Genomic DNA, 15,988 nt, shown 5'->3' with positions numbered 1-15,988 from the left:
GTGGGAAACATCTTCAAACTTGTCTTTTTTTAGTCTTAAGTTTACTCCTTCTATCTGGATAGGTTTTATTAGGTAAGAAATCCATGAAAAATTTGTAAGATCAGGCTCAATTTAAGCACATAGTAAAGTTGATTTTGCGGGTTTTGAAACTGTGCTACAAGTGGGGAAATCTGGATCCCCTTGCAGAGGAGAGAGAAGCTGTTTCATGTGACAACAGCAATAAGACATACAGCTCTAATAGCAACCGATTGCTATGAAAAGCTTGTGTGTAAGTTCTTTCTATGGATCATGATACCTGTCCAATAAGCAGTTGATTGTAAGGAAGAAAAATGAAACATTACTCAATGTGTTTTACCTATTAACAGTCAGTGGCCTGTAAGAGTAAGCAGGTAGTAGTATTTGCCTTCTGCTTCATCATGCTTCATTCATCACAGACACAGGTGCTTTATTTAAGTTTGTATAGTACTGGGCTAAATAAACCAGATTATGGAGTGTTTATTGATGTAGAATGGAGGCTGAGATTGGACAGTACAAAAATATTTTCATCATAGGAGGAAGCTTTTTTTGTGGAAGATTATACCGAAATGGGCAACAAAACCTCATAAACTTTTTGAAAATGGAAAGAAACATGCCGAGGGCAGGGAGCAGTTGGAGGATTTAGCAGAATGCTTTGCTACACTGCAACCATGATCACCTCCCTTTCCTTTGATGCGCCTGGAGATGCGGCGATACGTTTAAAGCTGGAAACAGCACTTTCCTGATGTTCTCTAACCTCGAAAACAAGATGCCAAACAGAAGGTTTTTTTCCTCCTTTCTTCCCTGCAGCTTGTTCCTGCCAGAACAGACTGTTCAATTGTGTGCTTTGCAGCCAGGCAGAACTGTGCGACGTGATTCTCCCTGCCGAAGGAGGGGAGAGCCGTAGCCTGGGCATTCAGAGGCCTTTTGTTGCTGGAAGGAGTTTTTTACTAGCTGCTTTTCTCCGTGTGTGAGAGACATTAAGTGCTCTGGAAACGTACAGATTCTTCCTGCCAAGAATGGTTGTTTTCACAGCTCCCCTTTTGCCAATTTCAAACTGGTTAAGAAATAATACTAACAATAAAAAAAAAGAAAAGGTTTTCACATACGTATCCTAAAACTCCCTGGGTGACAGATATTGTTGAGCAATACAGTCTGTAGAAGTGCCAGAATAACCTATTTCCCCCAAAGAGTAGAAGAATTGAATATGAATACCGATGCTAAGGTGAAGAGAGAGTTTTCAGTGACAAGAACAAAGGCAAGCTGAAGCGTTATTAACCAACTGTGTTAATTAAGCTAGAAGTATGACATTCCAATATTTTTGAGGATCTCAGTCAGCTGCTCTGCCTTTGGCTTTAATTTTTTCCCAAAATATCTTTAATGCAAAATAATTCATCTCCAAATATGAGCCTTACTCATGATGAATGCATGAAATATTTAGAGAGGATTCTAGCAAAACGTCCTACTGCCAACATTGACTTCACTTGATGCTATTGTAATTAACAGGTTCATTTTAGACTTAATATAGTGCTGTATGTGCTCTGATAGAAATACAGGAAATCATGGCATAGATCCAGACAAAACATCCTGTTGAACATTGGCAAAATGGAGAAAAACTGTTACGAGTCAGAGAAGCTTTTAAAGCCAAGGGAAGTTTGTAACTTACTTTTGTGACACCATCTTCCAGCGTAGCCCTCGGTGCAGGAGCACACGTTGGGCCGAACGCAGCGACCACCGTTCTTACAAGGGGGGACGCAAACAGCTGCGGAAAGGAAAAGAGAAGTTTTGTGCCATGAAATCGCACAGGGGATCAATGTTGTTTAGATAGAGGCTCTTTATTTAGGTGCTTGTGTTGGGACACCAGACTACGGAGGCTTTTTCTTTAGTTGGGGTGGAAAAGGTGTCTCTCCAGCGGGTGATTTGGGCAGATGCTGGAGCTCCTGATTCTCTCTTGGAAAGAATGTGGGACATGACTCCCAGTGCAGTCAAGTGGTTGGAATGTCCCTCAGAATCTCTTAGGTTTTAGCTGTAGCTAAAGGGCTTCTTCAAGGGCTTCTGCCCTTGAAACATAGATCAGTGTTTGATATTTGTTGACTTTGTTTTGGCACTATTACTTCACCCTTTCTCAAAGAAGCAGGAGGAAGGTCTTTTATTAAGCATCCATCCACTCTCTCTCCATATCACTTCCATATCCCACGAATGAAGATATTTATCTTGAAGTTTTAGTTCTATCTAAACCATAACACTTAAGGATAAAAGTTGCAAATGATATGGATGTTGAAAAGTACCTTTCAGGTTGAACATCAAGAGAAAGATCATCAAATTAGAGTCTGTATAATTTTCACTCTCTCCTTCATGCCCAACATCACAAAAACAAAGAGCTTCCAGCAAGCTCCACTTGCAATTAGATTTTTGCATGTGAATCATTCACTTGCAAAAATAAGACAAACAAGGGAGAGAGCAAGAGAACAGAACTTTAATATTGAAATAGCTCAGGTTTGGTAATACGAGTGTATTTCAATTCCCAGATTCAGGAGGGGTTATTAGAGCCATGCTCAAAAAACTGAAAAGCAAGTGGTATAAGTACAGGGATCTTCCAGCTGTTCAAATGCTAAACATAAGGGATTCTAAATCAGGTCCTGCTCTATTTGATCAGATCCTTGAGTAGGGATCTGAAGAAGTCCTGTATAAGTCTCCCATCCACTAGACTCTGGGATGGTCAAGTAGGTGATTTTTTGAGCCCCATTGGAAGATAAATTAGCATCTATGACTCTAAAACACGGTATAGTACACACTATAGAGTATGCAAAATGAACAAGGTAGAGACATGCCTTAACATTTAACTGAATAGTTGCTAATTAGTGATATCACTGACTTCAGGTAGCTGGAGATTAATTGTTTAGTTATCATTAATGCCATCGTAAATAAGTGCTTACTCCTTCACAGTACCATTAAGAACAATACAATGTGGATTTACAACAGGCTATAACGTCAAAGGAGCACACAGGGAGTTTTGACAAGGAAAATCTCTGGATATACTTCATGTGGGGGCAGATAATAATAGGCTGCTGTTTATATTTTTAGCCTGGATCCTTTATCAAGATGATAAATAGAATCTTCTTACCTCTCTGGCACTGTGGCCCATAGAAGCCATAAGGACACGTACACATATTTGGCTGTACACAGACTCCTCCATTCAAGCACACAGGATTGCACACAGCTGTATGCGAATACAAGAGAACTCTGTGAATCTCTTATAATTTTGAATTTTTTAGAGTAGATGCTCTTTCGCTGCTGCACGTGTCATTAGAATAAACATTCCTAATAATATTGTGATGAATTTCACACAATCCTTGCTGGTCAGTTGTGCTGTGACGTTTTTTTCATTGTCGACACAGTGGGAGCATTTCAGTGGTGTCTTAGTATAGCTTGGGGGATGAAATAAAGAACAACTTAATAGTCCATTTCTGATGTCCTCCTTTGATTTGCACAGTTCATTTGTTTCTGCTCTAGCATCCGCACCAAACGTGATTCCAAGGTAGTAAAATGTAGTCACAGCCTGGATAACCTGGAGATGATGTATTAACCGTTTGCTGCTGTGTCTGAGTTCTGCAGAGCATCGTGGCATTTCCCTCAAGTTGAACATATATATTAAATAAATATATTTAAATCCCAGTTCCCACAACATATTGGCTCATGCATCACTAACAAAACCACTGGCTGAGCTCCCTTTGCCTCTGTATTTATCTGTTATTACTGTAGATGATATAACAGGGATTAGGAATTAAAAGCTGTACAGCATATTTCTATGCGGCAAGTACCTGGCTGTTGAAATAAAAAGGGCATTAGAATTGCAAATTAGTTTAGTTGGGAAGTCACTGTGTGAAGAATAAGGAATCTGATAAAGTTTTCATTGTGAAGCAGAGTGACACTTTAAAAGAGTCTTTTTCCTTTATTCCTTTTGTCTTTCAGTATCTTATGAAATAGCCCATTAAAAAAATTAAATACGTTTAAGCTTAAATAAATTAAGGGTCACTAAAATGTTTCCAGTGAATTAAAGGAGAAATAAAATGTCAATTTGGAAAGAGAAAAAAGTGAAATTGTAGTCTGGATGAGAGGCTTTTCTGACTAAGCAGCAATCACTTATGAAGTCAAAATGGACTGAATTCATTGCTAATAGTGAATTTGGATTAGTTGCCTCATTGTCCCAGCTAATTCACAGATATCCAATCTGTCAGTGTTTCTGTTTCTGTTGGTAAAGTCCCTTTATTTCTATATCTGTGTTTTCCAGAGACTCCGATCATATCACTTGAGGCAGGAAACGCCAACAGTATCTGCAAAATACTCTGTGTAGTGCACACAAAACTGTGCCAGAGAGCTGAGCCTGACAGTCCTTCATCTAAGGAATTATCAAACGAATCCTGCTGCTGTTCTTCTGGCTTGGAATTTACTGCTGCTGCTGCTTGTCCTCCTCTTGGAATAACTCAGGTTAAAGCCACCCCAAAATAAATGCGCAGAACTCAAGGAGAGTAATCTCTGGCAGGAAAAACAGGAGATAGCGTGAACCAGAATAGCTAGTGGCAATCCCAGTCATTTACCAGGGATCTTAGCTAGGTTAATTTATGTGTCCTCGATAGGTCTGTCATTTCAACACTTAGAGGAAGAGCAATCTCAGTGAGATGGAGGTTAAAATGACATCTCTCACCTTCCAGAAAAGGTAATGTAAGCTGAAGGTGTCTCAGCCATTTAATATTCACTATGGCAGAGGCAGACTGCCTCTGTAGCCTTGAGGTTTGGCACTGAGGAAGGTACTCCTCGTTCTCGCGCCTTTTAATATTTCACGATTTTGCATGCCTTGTCCCGGGTGAGAGCTGTAGTTGCTGTGCCTTCCGAGGAAAAATGTACTGCAGCTTTTAGTGCTTAGGCCCTGAGAGGAAGGTCTGAGCTGTACCTATACAAACCAGCGTTCAAAACTATGAGTCCTGACTAGAAATAGGTACCTAGTTCCAATCCTCACCTTGTCATTTTGCACTGATGGGTGGAGGTGGCTTTTCCCTGAGCGTGCACACTTCTGTGCAGGTGCTCTGCAAGTGTGAAATGCTGGAGCAGTGCTGTGTTTAACACTGGGGGGTGAACGGGAACGTTCTCCTTGCAAAATACCTTTTTTTCTGTATCGAAGTCACAAGCCGTCTTCTGGAATGGCCAAACTGAATGCAAGAACTGGACCACAAGAATCAAGTTGGTCAATCTCAGTTTCTGATAGCTTTCCCTTTTACATTCACTTTTCTTCCTTAGACTATGCAGTATTAGAAGTGTGTGTGTAGTTGCTAACTTAGCACCAGAAGACACATTTTTTTGCTTATGTTCTTGTCCTAACTTAAACTGGCCTCCTCTTCCTGTCTCCATAAACTGTACTTTTAAGCTCAGATTTGATGGTATCACCAAAATCCAAATCCTCCTTCTTTCTTCCCTACCACCATTCCTTGAGAGAAATGTGTGGGGGTAAAAGCAATGAAAACGGGAAGCTGCACAGACAACGGGCAGTACAGAGGGTCGTGTTGCCCTTATCTCTGCCACTGCAAGTGTGGGGCAGGATTCATCCTTTGAGCTCTCCATGAGGCCAACAAAGCACGTAGTTCTATCCATGGCAGCCAAGACTGTAAATCAACATATCTCCAGACTCTTCAGTGATTCTCATTTCCACAATCAAACAAGCATCTAGAAAGGCTGTAACTTCTGAAATGGTGAGTAGCTTTATTTTTGGTTTTTTGTGCATGCTGAGAAGAAACTCCAGAATCATGCAAGCTTAAAAATGCTGCAAAAAGGTTTTGTTTGTGGATGTCTTCAGTGTGACCCTGAGATGTAGATAAGCATCTAAACTTAGGAAAACTTTTGTAAACTCAACGCCTCCCGAGGTTCTGCCCTTTACTAAGTCTCCTGTTCTTGTGTTTGAATTCTTTAAGCAATCCCCACTCCCACTGCTGAATTGCGGGAATCACGTGGATTTCAGGCCGCAAAATAAGCGAACTCCGTCATTTCTACCCACTCACCTGTGTCACAAGAAGGGCTGCTCCATCCACTGCTGCACCTGCACTCATCGGGTGACACACAGACCCCGCCGTTGTGACAGTGCCTGTTACACACCACTGGAAAACACCCAAAGCATGAAATCTCTTATCGCTGACACTCATAGATCCTAAGGCTGCTCTCTTAGAGCAAATAACTAATGGGATCAGTCCAAGAGGTAAACTCAGGGATCAGTCTGTCATGTTCCTTGGTTTTCTTTATCCTACCCACTCATCCCAACTCTTGCATCTAAAATTCATTTAAGTATTCGAGCTACCCTGGGTCAGAGATAAAATTACGTTCCCTTCAAGGACAACTTGATATTTAAATAAGCAACAAGGACTGTAATAATGAAACTGCAGATTTTTCACCATTCAGCTCATATAAGAGGGTTTGAAGGCTGATTTTTCCCCAGATGTTCTATATATTGAACCTCTTTTTTAACTTGTAATGCACAATAACATGACTCCTAATAGGTATGGGGTTTTTTTGTGTTCTCAAAACCAGTATTACGTCATTCACTCACACAACCTTGAATTTCATAAAGGCTACTATAAATAACGTGGAGGTTTTTGCTTCTTTGTTTGTTTAGACAGTAGTGATTTTATGTAGAAAATGTTGATATAGTTGTGCATATTTTTACATAATGCAACTATGCTGCAGGTAGATCTATGCTCTCAAATAGTTTAGCTACCACATTTCTTCAACAGATGGGATTTCCTTTCTGTATTCAATCACCATTTTAAGGGGAAATATAGAAAAATAATAAAGCTTTGTTTTTCTCTTCTAGTTTTCTACAAATTCAAACATGTGATGAGGAGAAAAGCCTGAATGAATTCATACATACTTGTTTCACATCGAGGGCCAACAAATCCATAAGCACAAGAACAAGTATTTTGAGACAGGCAAGTCCCTCCATGCTCACATGGTGGATCACACTGCACTGCAGGAATAAAACATAAGTAGAAAAAGAACAGTTCAAATATTACATTCTGTGTGGTTATAAGCACACTTTGTTACTACTTTTCCCATATCATTTTATTAATCCAACAAGTAATTTGGCTGCTGAGGGAAAAATGTGGCTCCTGCAGGGTAAATGTAGATATCACATCAGTAATACAGCAGTGACTAGTTCTGCAAGGGAATGAACATAACAATGTTGTTTAACTTTTGAAGTTAACATTTTTAAGCATGTATTTTTGAAGTCCAGGTGTGGATCCGGGACAAATGTGTTGATAATACTGCAGACTTGGCCCATCCTGCACAAATTTGCCTTGTGGATGTTCAGTAAAGCTTGACATGTGTCAGACGTTACTCTTGAGCAGAGATGAAGGGTTTCTTCTCTGTAGGAAAGAGTTGTGTGGGAATTTGTCAGCAAAATGACAAACATTTAAGCAACATTTTAAATGTTTAATAAGTAGTGTGAGGTCTGCAGCAGACAAAGCAGCAAGTTAAATAAGGATTTTTGGACATATTGCAATATGCCGTGTCATTCTGCGGGAGAAAAGAGGATGAGCAGGTGTAATGCATAAAGCTGGAAACTAATGCAGCTCCTGAAACAGGCTATTTGCTGAAAACACTTGTTTTTTTAAATGTTGATCATTACGAGCCTGATGGCTTCATTGTGCAGGAAGCCTGAGAGGTTTAACCTCTAAAATCTAACAAGCATTTAAGGTAGAAACCTGACAACTGATTTAGTGGGCCCCTCTATTTGTAGCCTTCTAATAAGAGGGAGTTTTGTGTGCCAGACGGTGGAGAGGAGGAGGAGGCCACTGAAGGTGGAAGATGACCAGGGACGCTTGCTCTGAGGAGAAGCGCTACGTGCCGGAGCAGGAAAAGACGCGTGTGACAGGTGGATCTCGCTTATGCCTTTGGAAAAAAAAGCCACCGCACATAACAGAATGAAAAATATCCTTCCTTGTGCTTGGGAAGTGAATATAGAGAAAAATGTTGCACTTTGGCACACTTTACTGGCAGAGCTTTGTCTTTGATAACGGATATGAAGCTAAGCAAGGTTATTCCAAGGAAAATGCAAAATGAAGCTAAAGAGATCTGAAACAAAGCATCTTTCATTTTAAGTATTGTTACACACAAAAAACCCCACAAAAACATAATGTACCAAGTTCTTTTTTTCTTAAAACTGGAAATTGGACTGTGTAATTGGAAAGCCAGGTGAAGGACAAATACTTGTGGCACCAAAAAAATTAAACAAAGCTCATGCACTGAAGGCCTCCTCACCTCCTGTGATCCCACCAAGCCATTGCATGTCAACTTTGTCCATCCAACTTTGCCACCACACATTTTCCAATTGCAGTTAAAAAGACAAGCTCCAAGAGGGTGCCTTTAAATAAACCATTTTGACACAAATAACCGTAAATAAATATATTCTGTATTAGATCTGCTCTTCAGGTGCTTCAGTATTTACATTTTCTGTTACCATACAGCTCAGTTTTAACTGCGAAATTTTCAATGCTGCATTGAAGCAACTTCAGGATTTGACATGCCTGAGAACAGAAAGCTTGCTAGATATAGTTTAGATCCATACTATACATGCTGAGAATGCCATTAAGCTAAATTTAGTTTTGATTTGTGTCTAGAAGGTTTAGGCATTTGCAATTCAGAATGTTTTGCTGAGATTTCAAGTGTACATCTGGGAGGAAGAAAAAAGAATTAAAAAAAAAATATGACATTGTCTGGACAACTAAATAGATTTGATTTAGACCCATTTAAGCTGTTGGTGTTAAGCTTTCCCGAAGTTGTTCTAATTCGGGCAGCGGTAGCGACTGATGGAGCAGGTCAGAGCGCGGGCAGCTCGGGGTCTGGTGCTATTAAGACGAACAGCAGGTACAGTCTGTGATGAAAGGGAACGTGGAAGAAAGGGAAAGAAATGGAAGCTGTTTTCAAAGAATCTGTATTTATAAGGCACCACTTGCATTCAGGGGCTTACACTAGATCGTACTGAAGTCAGTGGCAGGTGTAGGGCTTGGAAAAGAGGGTGTCAACCCATCTGGTACACACGTGTCAATCTGACCCATCTCCATTCTTCTGGGTTTTGGCACGCACAGGACTCGCTTACAAAGGGATTTCTTTGCAATTAGAAATTAACAGTGGGTACAACTGGGTAATATGCTTTGCATGGAGATAGGGAAACACAAAACCTGGGCAAAATGTACCGCTTTTTTTTTGAAGTCCATGCAATGCGATTGCCTTTCCTGTCGGATGATGCATAAAGCCTCCAGGTGCATAAGTGCTATGCCAAGCACAGTGACATTCAAACATATTAGACTTGATTTCAGAGTTTTTTGTATGTAGCACTTAATGTGTCCGTTTGAATAGAGTACTTTCCATCTGGCCTTTACACATTTCAAGATGCATCTGAGCTGTCAGAAAAGAACATGGTATTTTGGATATTAAAACATTTAGCTCCTATGGTGACATTTAATAGTAAAATGTTTGAAACTATTCTATAACTGGTGAATAGCAAAAGGTAAAAACTGAACCACTGGCTGCAATGTGAGAGAGTAATATTCACCTAAAAGACATTTTCCTCCGTAATAGAAATTTACTGTTAGTGTCAAATTCTTTTCTGAAACTTCTATCTTTGATCTTCTGGAATGAATATTTTTTTCCATAAACATTTGCTAAATTGTATCAAGGTATTGCAGTGTTTTTATACTAAGAGGTTTTGGATGGTATAAAATAACAGTAAAGAGGAAAACATTGCTGCAGATGGTCCAACTTGCTGTCAAATGCATGTATTTTCATGTTCATGATTTAAAATCTGGAGGTGAAAATGGAGAAGTCCATTATTGTTTTCTTTGAAAGGGCTTTTTGGGAAATATCCCAAAACTCCTTTTTTTCCATTAAAACGAGATCATGCACTTTTTATAAGTTTCTCTACGATAACTTTGGGAGTACTCAGGAATACCAGATGCTGTGTTATTTCCTCCAATTTCAGTAGCTTAATCAGCAAATGGCTTCCAGGACGGAGTTATTGCTGAACATCTCAACAGCAAGTGAACTCCTTGTGCCGTCTGCTGTGTGCAGGTAAAGAAAGGCTCAAGGTACGAGAGTATTACCTGCTGTTCCACTTGGAAATCTGAAAACCAGTCAGGTCATTATAGACTTTACTGGAAGGAGCGTAATCTACCTTTTTGCATGCCGTCATTGTACATTGTTTATTTTCTTCCAGAGATGCATTAATCTGGTTTCCTAAATACACAGATGAAGTTTGAATATGGGTAGCACAAGAGACAGGAAAAGAAAGCTACCAGGTAATTGGTCTTCCTTTTGAAAAGTTGTGGCCTGAAACCTTTCTTTTGCATGTAAGTCATGCAGATAAAGGAAATAAAGCATAGGGTTAAAGCATGTATTATTGCAATTAGAATAACTTATATGCATATTTAAATAGTCCAGCAGTCCCGGATTGCAGTTATGAAATAAATACCCATTATATCAGATGGAAAGTTAGCAAGATTAACTTGACTGAATAAATTGGGAATACAAATGCAGACGAGTGTTCTAGTTAGGTTGTACTAATGGATTTTGGTTTGCAAAATGTCACCTGAGTGCTCATCTGCAGACAAAAAAGCAAGTAAAGTGTTAGGAATTGTTAAGAAATTATCAGAACACAAAATACCAGACCTTATTATGGTCTGTATCCATGGTGAGCTGCATCTTAAATACTGTGTTTAGTTCTGACCCCCCAGCTAGAAAAAGATATAGAACAAGTGGAAAAGATGAAGAAAAAGGCAACAAGGGTAACCAAAGCCGTAGAAGAGTTTTTGTACAAAGAAGTAAATAGATTCAGCCTTTGGAAAAGACATGATGTGGTAGAGCTTTTTTGGCTATAAAAGTGTTACAACAGATGAATGTTGCCTACCCTTTTCTTTTTCTTTTCACCTTCTTTCATTCAGCTGTGTAATCTGAGGTCATTGTACTTTCCCAACTACTTGGTCTTTCCTATTATTTTGAAAACTATTTGGTTTGAACAGTGGCTTTGTAACATCAAGGCAATGCTGTGTTTTTAACTCTTGAGCAGAAAGCATGGCAGACACCATTCTAGACTTCCCTTTCCCCCAGAAAACACTGTGCAAAACTTTTAAAATAGAGTTTTACTGACCTGCTTCTAAAGCAGCATGACTTTATCCTCCATAGGAATTCTGTGGACTTTTATGACTCCTAAAAGACTAGAAAGATGTTGCTTCAGAACTATCACCTAATCCACAATAGTCTTAAATAGTTGTCTCTGTTTTATGGAACTGAGTCTTTGACTTTCAATCATACCATTTTAGCAACCGGACACTCCCTATCAAATGAAATTGGCGTTAGAGAAACAAAAACAAGGACGACAGAGAATTTGGCTGAAATTCTTATTTTTCTTCAGTGTTCAGGTCTAGGTCTCTCAGAAGGAAGCACAACAGCGGTGCTCAGAGCAGTATTTTATTTAACTTCAGCTCTGTTGAGGAAAGGAAAGGCCATGTTCCACCTTGGGGCACCCCAGGGAGCTCAAGAAACACAACAGCTGCTCTCAGACGGCGCCACATGCACAGACCCTGGTGAATAAACCGAGCCCAGGGAAAAGGCAGCATTTGTTTCCTTGTCCAGTGGATACAGAGTCTTTGAAAGTGCAGGGGGAACGGAGGCAGGATGACGAATAATCGCTCTAAGGTGACTAATGGCGCTAAAGAAGTATTTCAGAGCATTGGCCTCAAATGTTACGAAGTGCTGCCTTACGTATGCCACTCGTGATACGCCAGACAAAATACCAGAAATATTCTGAAAACAATCCTGTTTGGATTAATTATGTATTATTAAAGTACTGGTTTTTTATTCAGTTGGCATACAAGCTCTTGAAGTGTGATGACACTTCTGCAGTGGCTTTGGCAGGTGGTAGGTGCTGTCCCCTAAAACTGTTTGGAGTGTACCATTGTAATGCAGTTCTTTTATGGTGTCTACACCTGAAAAAGACACTCAGAGTGGAAATTATGCATTTAGAGTCCTCCCTCTTCATCAGAGGAACTCTTGGCTAAGTTGACTCCATAAAGGCCAGTGAATATCTTCTGCCAGAGGTGCTCTATGCGTGGGAATCCACTGGACTACAGGAGGCCTTATTTCTCCTGCTTATTTTTTATTATTAGGTAGGTGATGTTGGCTATCTTCAAAATGCTCGTCTGAAATGATGTTTGTCAAGGACTTGCCTGCGTAGCAGACTGGTCTTAGTGTTCAGCCACTAATAAAGGATAGTAGTGCCTTTGTGCAGGAAGGTGAAGAGCTCTACAACCGAGAACCTGGTTGGGTGTAGGAAGGGGTGTGGGAATGAGTAGAGCCTTGAGGAACTACTTCATCTCAGCTCATCTGCGGAGTAACTATCCACAAGTAAGAGAATTAAGAATCTGCAAGGCTTATTATGTGAAAGCAAGACGGGTAAAAGCAAGGTCCTACTTTTTACATGTGATGAAGTTGTTGGTAGTGAAGGGAGTGATCCAAATGGAAATTGCTAAGAGCATCTGCATATATCTCGCTTCAGATGACTGAATATAAGCCAAACACACCGACATGTAGCTGTGTTCTTCCAGAAGAAGCTAGGAGGATGGACCTGGTGATCCCTAGAGGTCTTTCCAGCCTGGACTGTGATTCCCAGAGTCTTTGATTCCCAAAGCAGGACAGCGCAGAGGGAGGGGACTTCCAATGGCATCCGAACAGGGAGACAGAGGGGCTTGTCCAAAGGGATAAGAATATTACAGAACTGAAATTTGGTATGATTTATATTCGAAGAGAAATTAATTTTCAGCATGCTGCTTGTTTTTTCCCTACCGGTCCTCAAAGCCTGATTTTGAACTGCACAACTGGAAAAGAAATCTACATTCTGTCACAAGATAAATATCACTTGGTAATGCATTTATTATCTTAGAGTATTTTCAGACACTCTATTAAACAAAGGTCACATTCCCTCAAGCTCCACAGGTATTAAAACTTGCTACAGATGGGCTGTTCCTTTTATCTCGATGAATTTTGATATCAAATAGGATGGTGATAATATTGATAGTGTCTGAGGTTGTTGATATTTTTGCTCACTTGTCACGGATGTTCCATCAAAGCCTAAATATTTTGCAGGTGCTGATCTTCTCTAAGCTTTGATCACTTGTTCAGTTTTGCTGCCCCCAGTTCTTAGAAGGCACTTCTGTTTGGAGGGAAGTTGGTACGATCTTTCAGCTTCATCTGTCAGGACGAATCAGCTGCATCTGACATGGGAAGAGATGTCACCATTGGGAGGTGCAATGGGTGCTCCTCACCCTTGGCCACGGGGCTGGGGATGGAGCGGGAGCGGGGAGCAGATGGGCTGGTTATCGAGTCTGGTGACACAGCCAGTGACAAGAGACAAAGAAAGGATGTTTGTGTATTGTGTCATCAAGACCTGAGACAGAATGATATTGGTAATAAAATATTTCATGCTAAGGACCCTCCAGAGAGGTTTTCAGTAATACCAGTAATTGAAGAAAGCATTTTGTCTTGCGAGACAGTAAAATGCAGAGGTAGATTTATGTTTTAAGGACTGTACTGATAGGCATACTAAATATACTTAGACACAAAGCAGCCGTATGCCTATATTCATAAATATTCATATGTACATTGGTCTGGTCTTTGAGGAGAGGCCGTTCTGTTGTCCAGCTTGCTTTGGGCTTCCCCGTACTAGGAGCTACTTGGGCCTTTTCTACCTCCAGGTATAAAACCAGGATCAAACACAGAGACTTTCGTGTCAAATAATCTTCCATCCTTTAGAAGGAGCATTTCAGAAATGTGCAAACAAGCAAAAATTATAACATCCGAGATTATAGTGACCTTTTCTTATGGATTTTGTAATATATCTTCAGAACTCCTGTGAGCTCAAGAGGGTTGCAGCGTTGCCGGGGGCTTTACAGCCGAGACCCCCCTACAAAGGGGTGAGAAACTGCACGTGAAAGATAATTAAACAAATGATGCAAACACTTTTGCTTTGTGTAGTGAGAGGCCAATTAAGATACCAACTTACCAGAGGAATTTCAACAGAAAGCATAATTAATGACAGGTGAGTCAGGGAATTCGTTGTTTTGAAAAATGTGCCTAATGCTATTGTTTTACTGAGCTATTCTAAGCTAATAAATAAGTCAATATATTGTGAAAACCCTTCTGGCACTATGCATTTCAGATGACAAGTTCAGTTTTGTATTTAAGATATGAGGTAGATATTTAAAAGTTATTTTTAAGGTAGTAGAACAATTAGTTTTTCCTGGAATACGTGTTGCATAGACAAATGGAGTCAATTTTACCATTTCCCACAGAAGTTTTATGTGTGTTCAAATATAATGACTTCGGTAGCATGAATCTGGCCTTAAGCAAGGGTAAGTGAGATCACAATCTGTCCCTGGTTTCAATAGATTAGATATTATCAAATAAATATGTCATTTTTGTAAGCAGAAAAAGCTCCTTCAAAGCTACAGAATGTTTGTCTGTTATTTTGAAATATAATTGTCTTTGAAAGCCAGAATGATCCCAGCTGGAAAATTTATAATAAAAAATAATTTTGGTTTGGACAGTTATTACATTTGAAGTCATAGAAGAATTTGAAAGAGGCTTTTCCCCCTTACCTTCACAGGTAATTCCATCTCCACTGTATCCACTGGGACAAGACCCGCATTTAGATCCTCCATCTTCGCCCGGCTCGCACTTCACACCGGTAAAACACGGTGTATCGGCGCAGACAGCTTTCTGGTGCGTCCCACCGCTGGTTTTCGGCAGTTCCACGCGACCCATCGCTGTGTGGAATGACTTTCTGGCTGGGGGAGCAGACCCTGGTGGGACACCAGACCCTGGTGGGACACGAGCACTCGGGGGAGCTGCACCGAGGGAAGGTCCTATTGAATGGGAAGGGGAGGTGAGACGTGTTGCCAAAGGAGATGCTCCCGGTTGCTCTGTTGGGAAATCTGTGGATGGTTTAGTGTTTGACACTGTGGCTCGACCGGGCCATTTTCTGGGGGAATAGCGGTGCTTGGGATGAGGTTGCTGAACAACACGTGGCCTTGCAAAGAATGAACTTGCATTTGTGTTGCGATGAGAAGGGACAGTCGGGGTTGTGCCTGGTTTGTGTGGTTTGGCAGAGAGAGGGGTGTGGGTTGTCACACCGGAACTTGTGACTCGGAGCTCCGGCTCCTCGTGCAGAATGAAACTCTGGGTATCGCTTCTTTTTTCAAGAAAAGATTGTTTCTCAGGTTCTGTGGACTCCATAGCAGGTTTTTTTGCTGACAGTATCCGAGCTTGGGAAGTCTCCTTTTTCATTGTAAGGGATGAAGTGTTTATGACTGGCGGGTTTCTTTCCAAAAAGTGTGTAGTTTCTTGTCGTGGAATTTGCGTTTGGGAAAGAAGGGAATATGTGTTTCTTGGTGTCTTTAAAGCATCTTCACGATGAGAGCCTCTAGCATCTTCGGTATTTCTTCCAGCAATATGCACATAGCTTTGGGAAGATCTTGAAACTAGGACAGAAGAAAGATATACATTAGTCAGATTTTCTGATTTAGAGTTTAAAGGAATTGCAGTGAACATTTAGTTTATGAGCAAGTAGCAGAACATCGATGCTAGAAATAAGAGAGTTAAGCTGTCGTTATATGCATGACATGGTGCACCCTGCAGTTCTTGACCACCTGAGATAATATTTGTTTCTTAATAACTATCAACACTACAACAGTGTGCTGGGAAATCTTGTAGATGTGGGGTGTCAAACTCATTGTCACCGGGGGCCACATCGGCCTTGCGGTGGCCTTCAAAGGGCCGAATGTAATTTTAGGACAGTATAAATGTAACTACTCCTACATTTATATGGTCCTAATATTACATTCGGCCCTTTGAAGGCCACCGCAAGGCCGATGTGGCC

At 40.5% G+C, this 15,988-nt stretch overlaps 1 protein-coding gene and 1 long non-coding RNA gene across 6 annotated transcripts in view; one reads left to right on the top strand and one right to left on the bottom strand.

The window, feature by feature from the left end:
• LOC110363608 (uncharacterized) overlaps positions 1-6,987 on the top strand; it is a 66,776-nt gene extending 59,789 nt beyond the window's left edge. For all 3 annotated transcript variants that reach the window (XR_010473962.1, XR_002421814.2, XR_010473961.1), the window contains 3 exons: positions 4,307-5,759; positions 5,979-6,259; positions 6,872-6,987. This is a non-coding gene — a long non-coding RNA (uncharacterized LOC110363608). The remainder of the gene's footprint in view (positions 1-4,306; positions 5,760-5,978; positions 6,260-6,871) is intronic.
• Positions 1-15,988, bottom strand: part of LOC106145853 (von Willebrand factor D and EGF domain-containing protein) — a 192,127-nt gene that overhangs the window by 38,894 nt on the left and 137,245 nt on the right. For all 3 annotated transcript variants that reach the window (XM_021296547.2, XM_065070320.1, XM_021296548.2), the window contains 5 exons: positions 14,709-15,590; positions 6,929-7,024; positions 6,066-6,161; positions 3,140-3,235; positions 1,682-1,777 (listed from right to left, as the gene is read on the bottom strand). In XM_021296547.2, the coding sequence (XP_021152222.2) occupies positions 1,682-1,777; positions 3,140-3,235; positions 6,066-6,161; positions 6,929-7,024; positions 14,709-15,590 (1,266 nt within the window). The remainder of the gene's footprint in view (positions 1-1,681; positions 1,778-3,139; positions 3,236-6,065; positions 6,162-6,928; positions 7,025-14,708; positions 15,591-15,988) is intronic.

This window comes from Columba livia, chromosome 7 (genome assembly GCF_036013475.1).
Source record: "Columba livia isolate bColLiv1 breed racing homer chromosome 7, bColLiv1.pat.W.v2, whole genome shotgun sequence".
NCBI lineage: Eukaryota > Metazoa > Chordata > Aves > Columbiformes > Columbidae > Columba > Columba livia.
The sequence above is the reverse complement of the archived record's forward strand: the minus strand, read 5'-3'. Positions and strand labels throughout refer to the sequence as shown.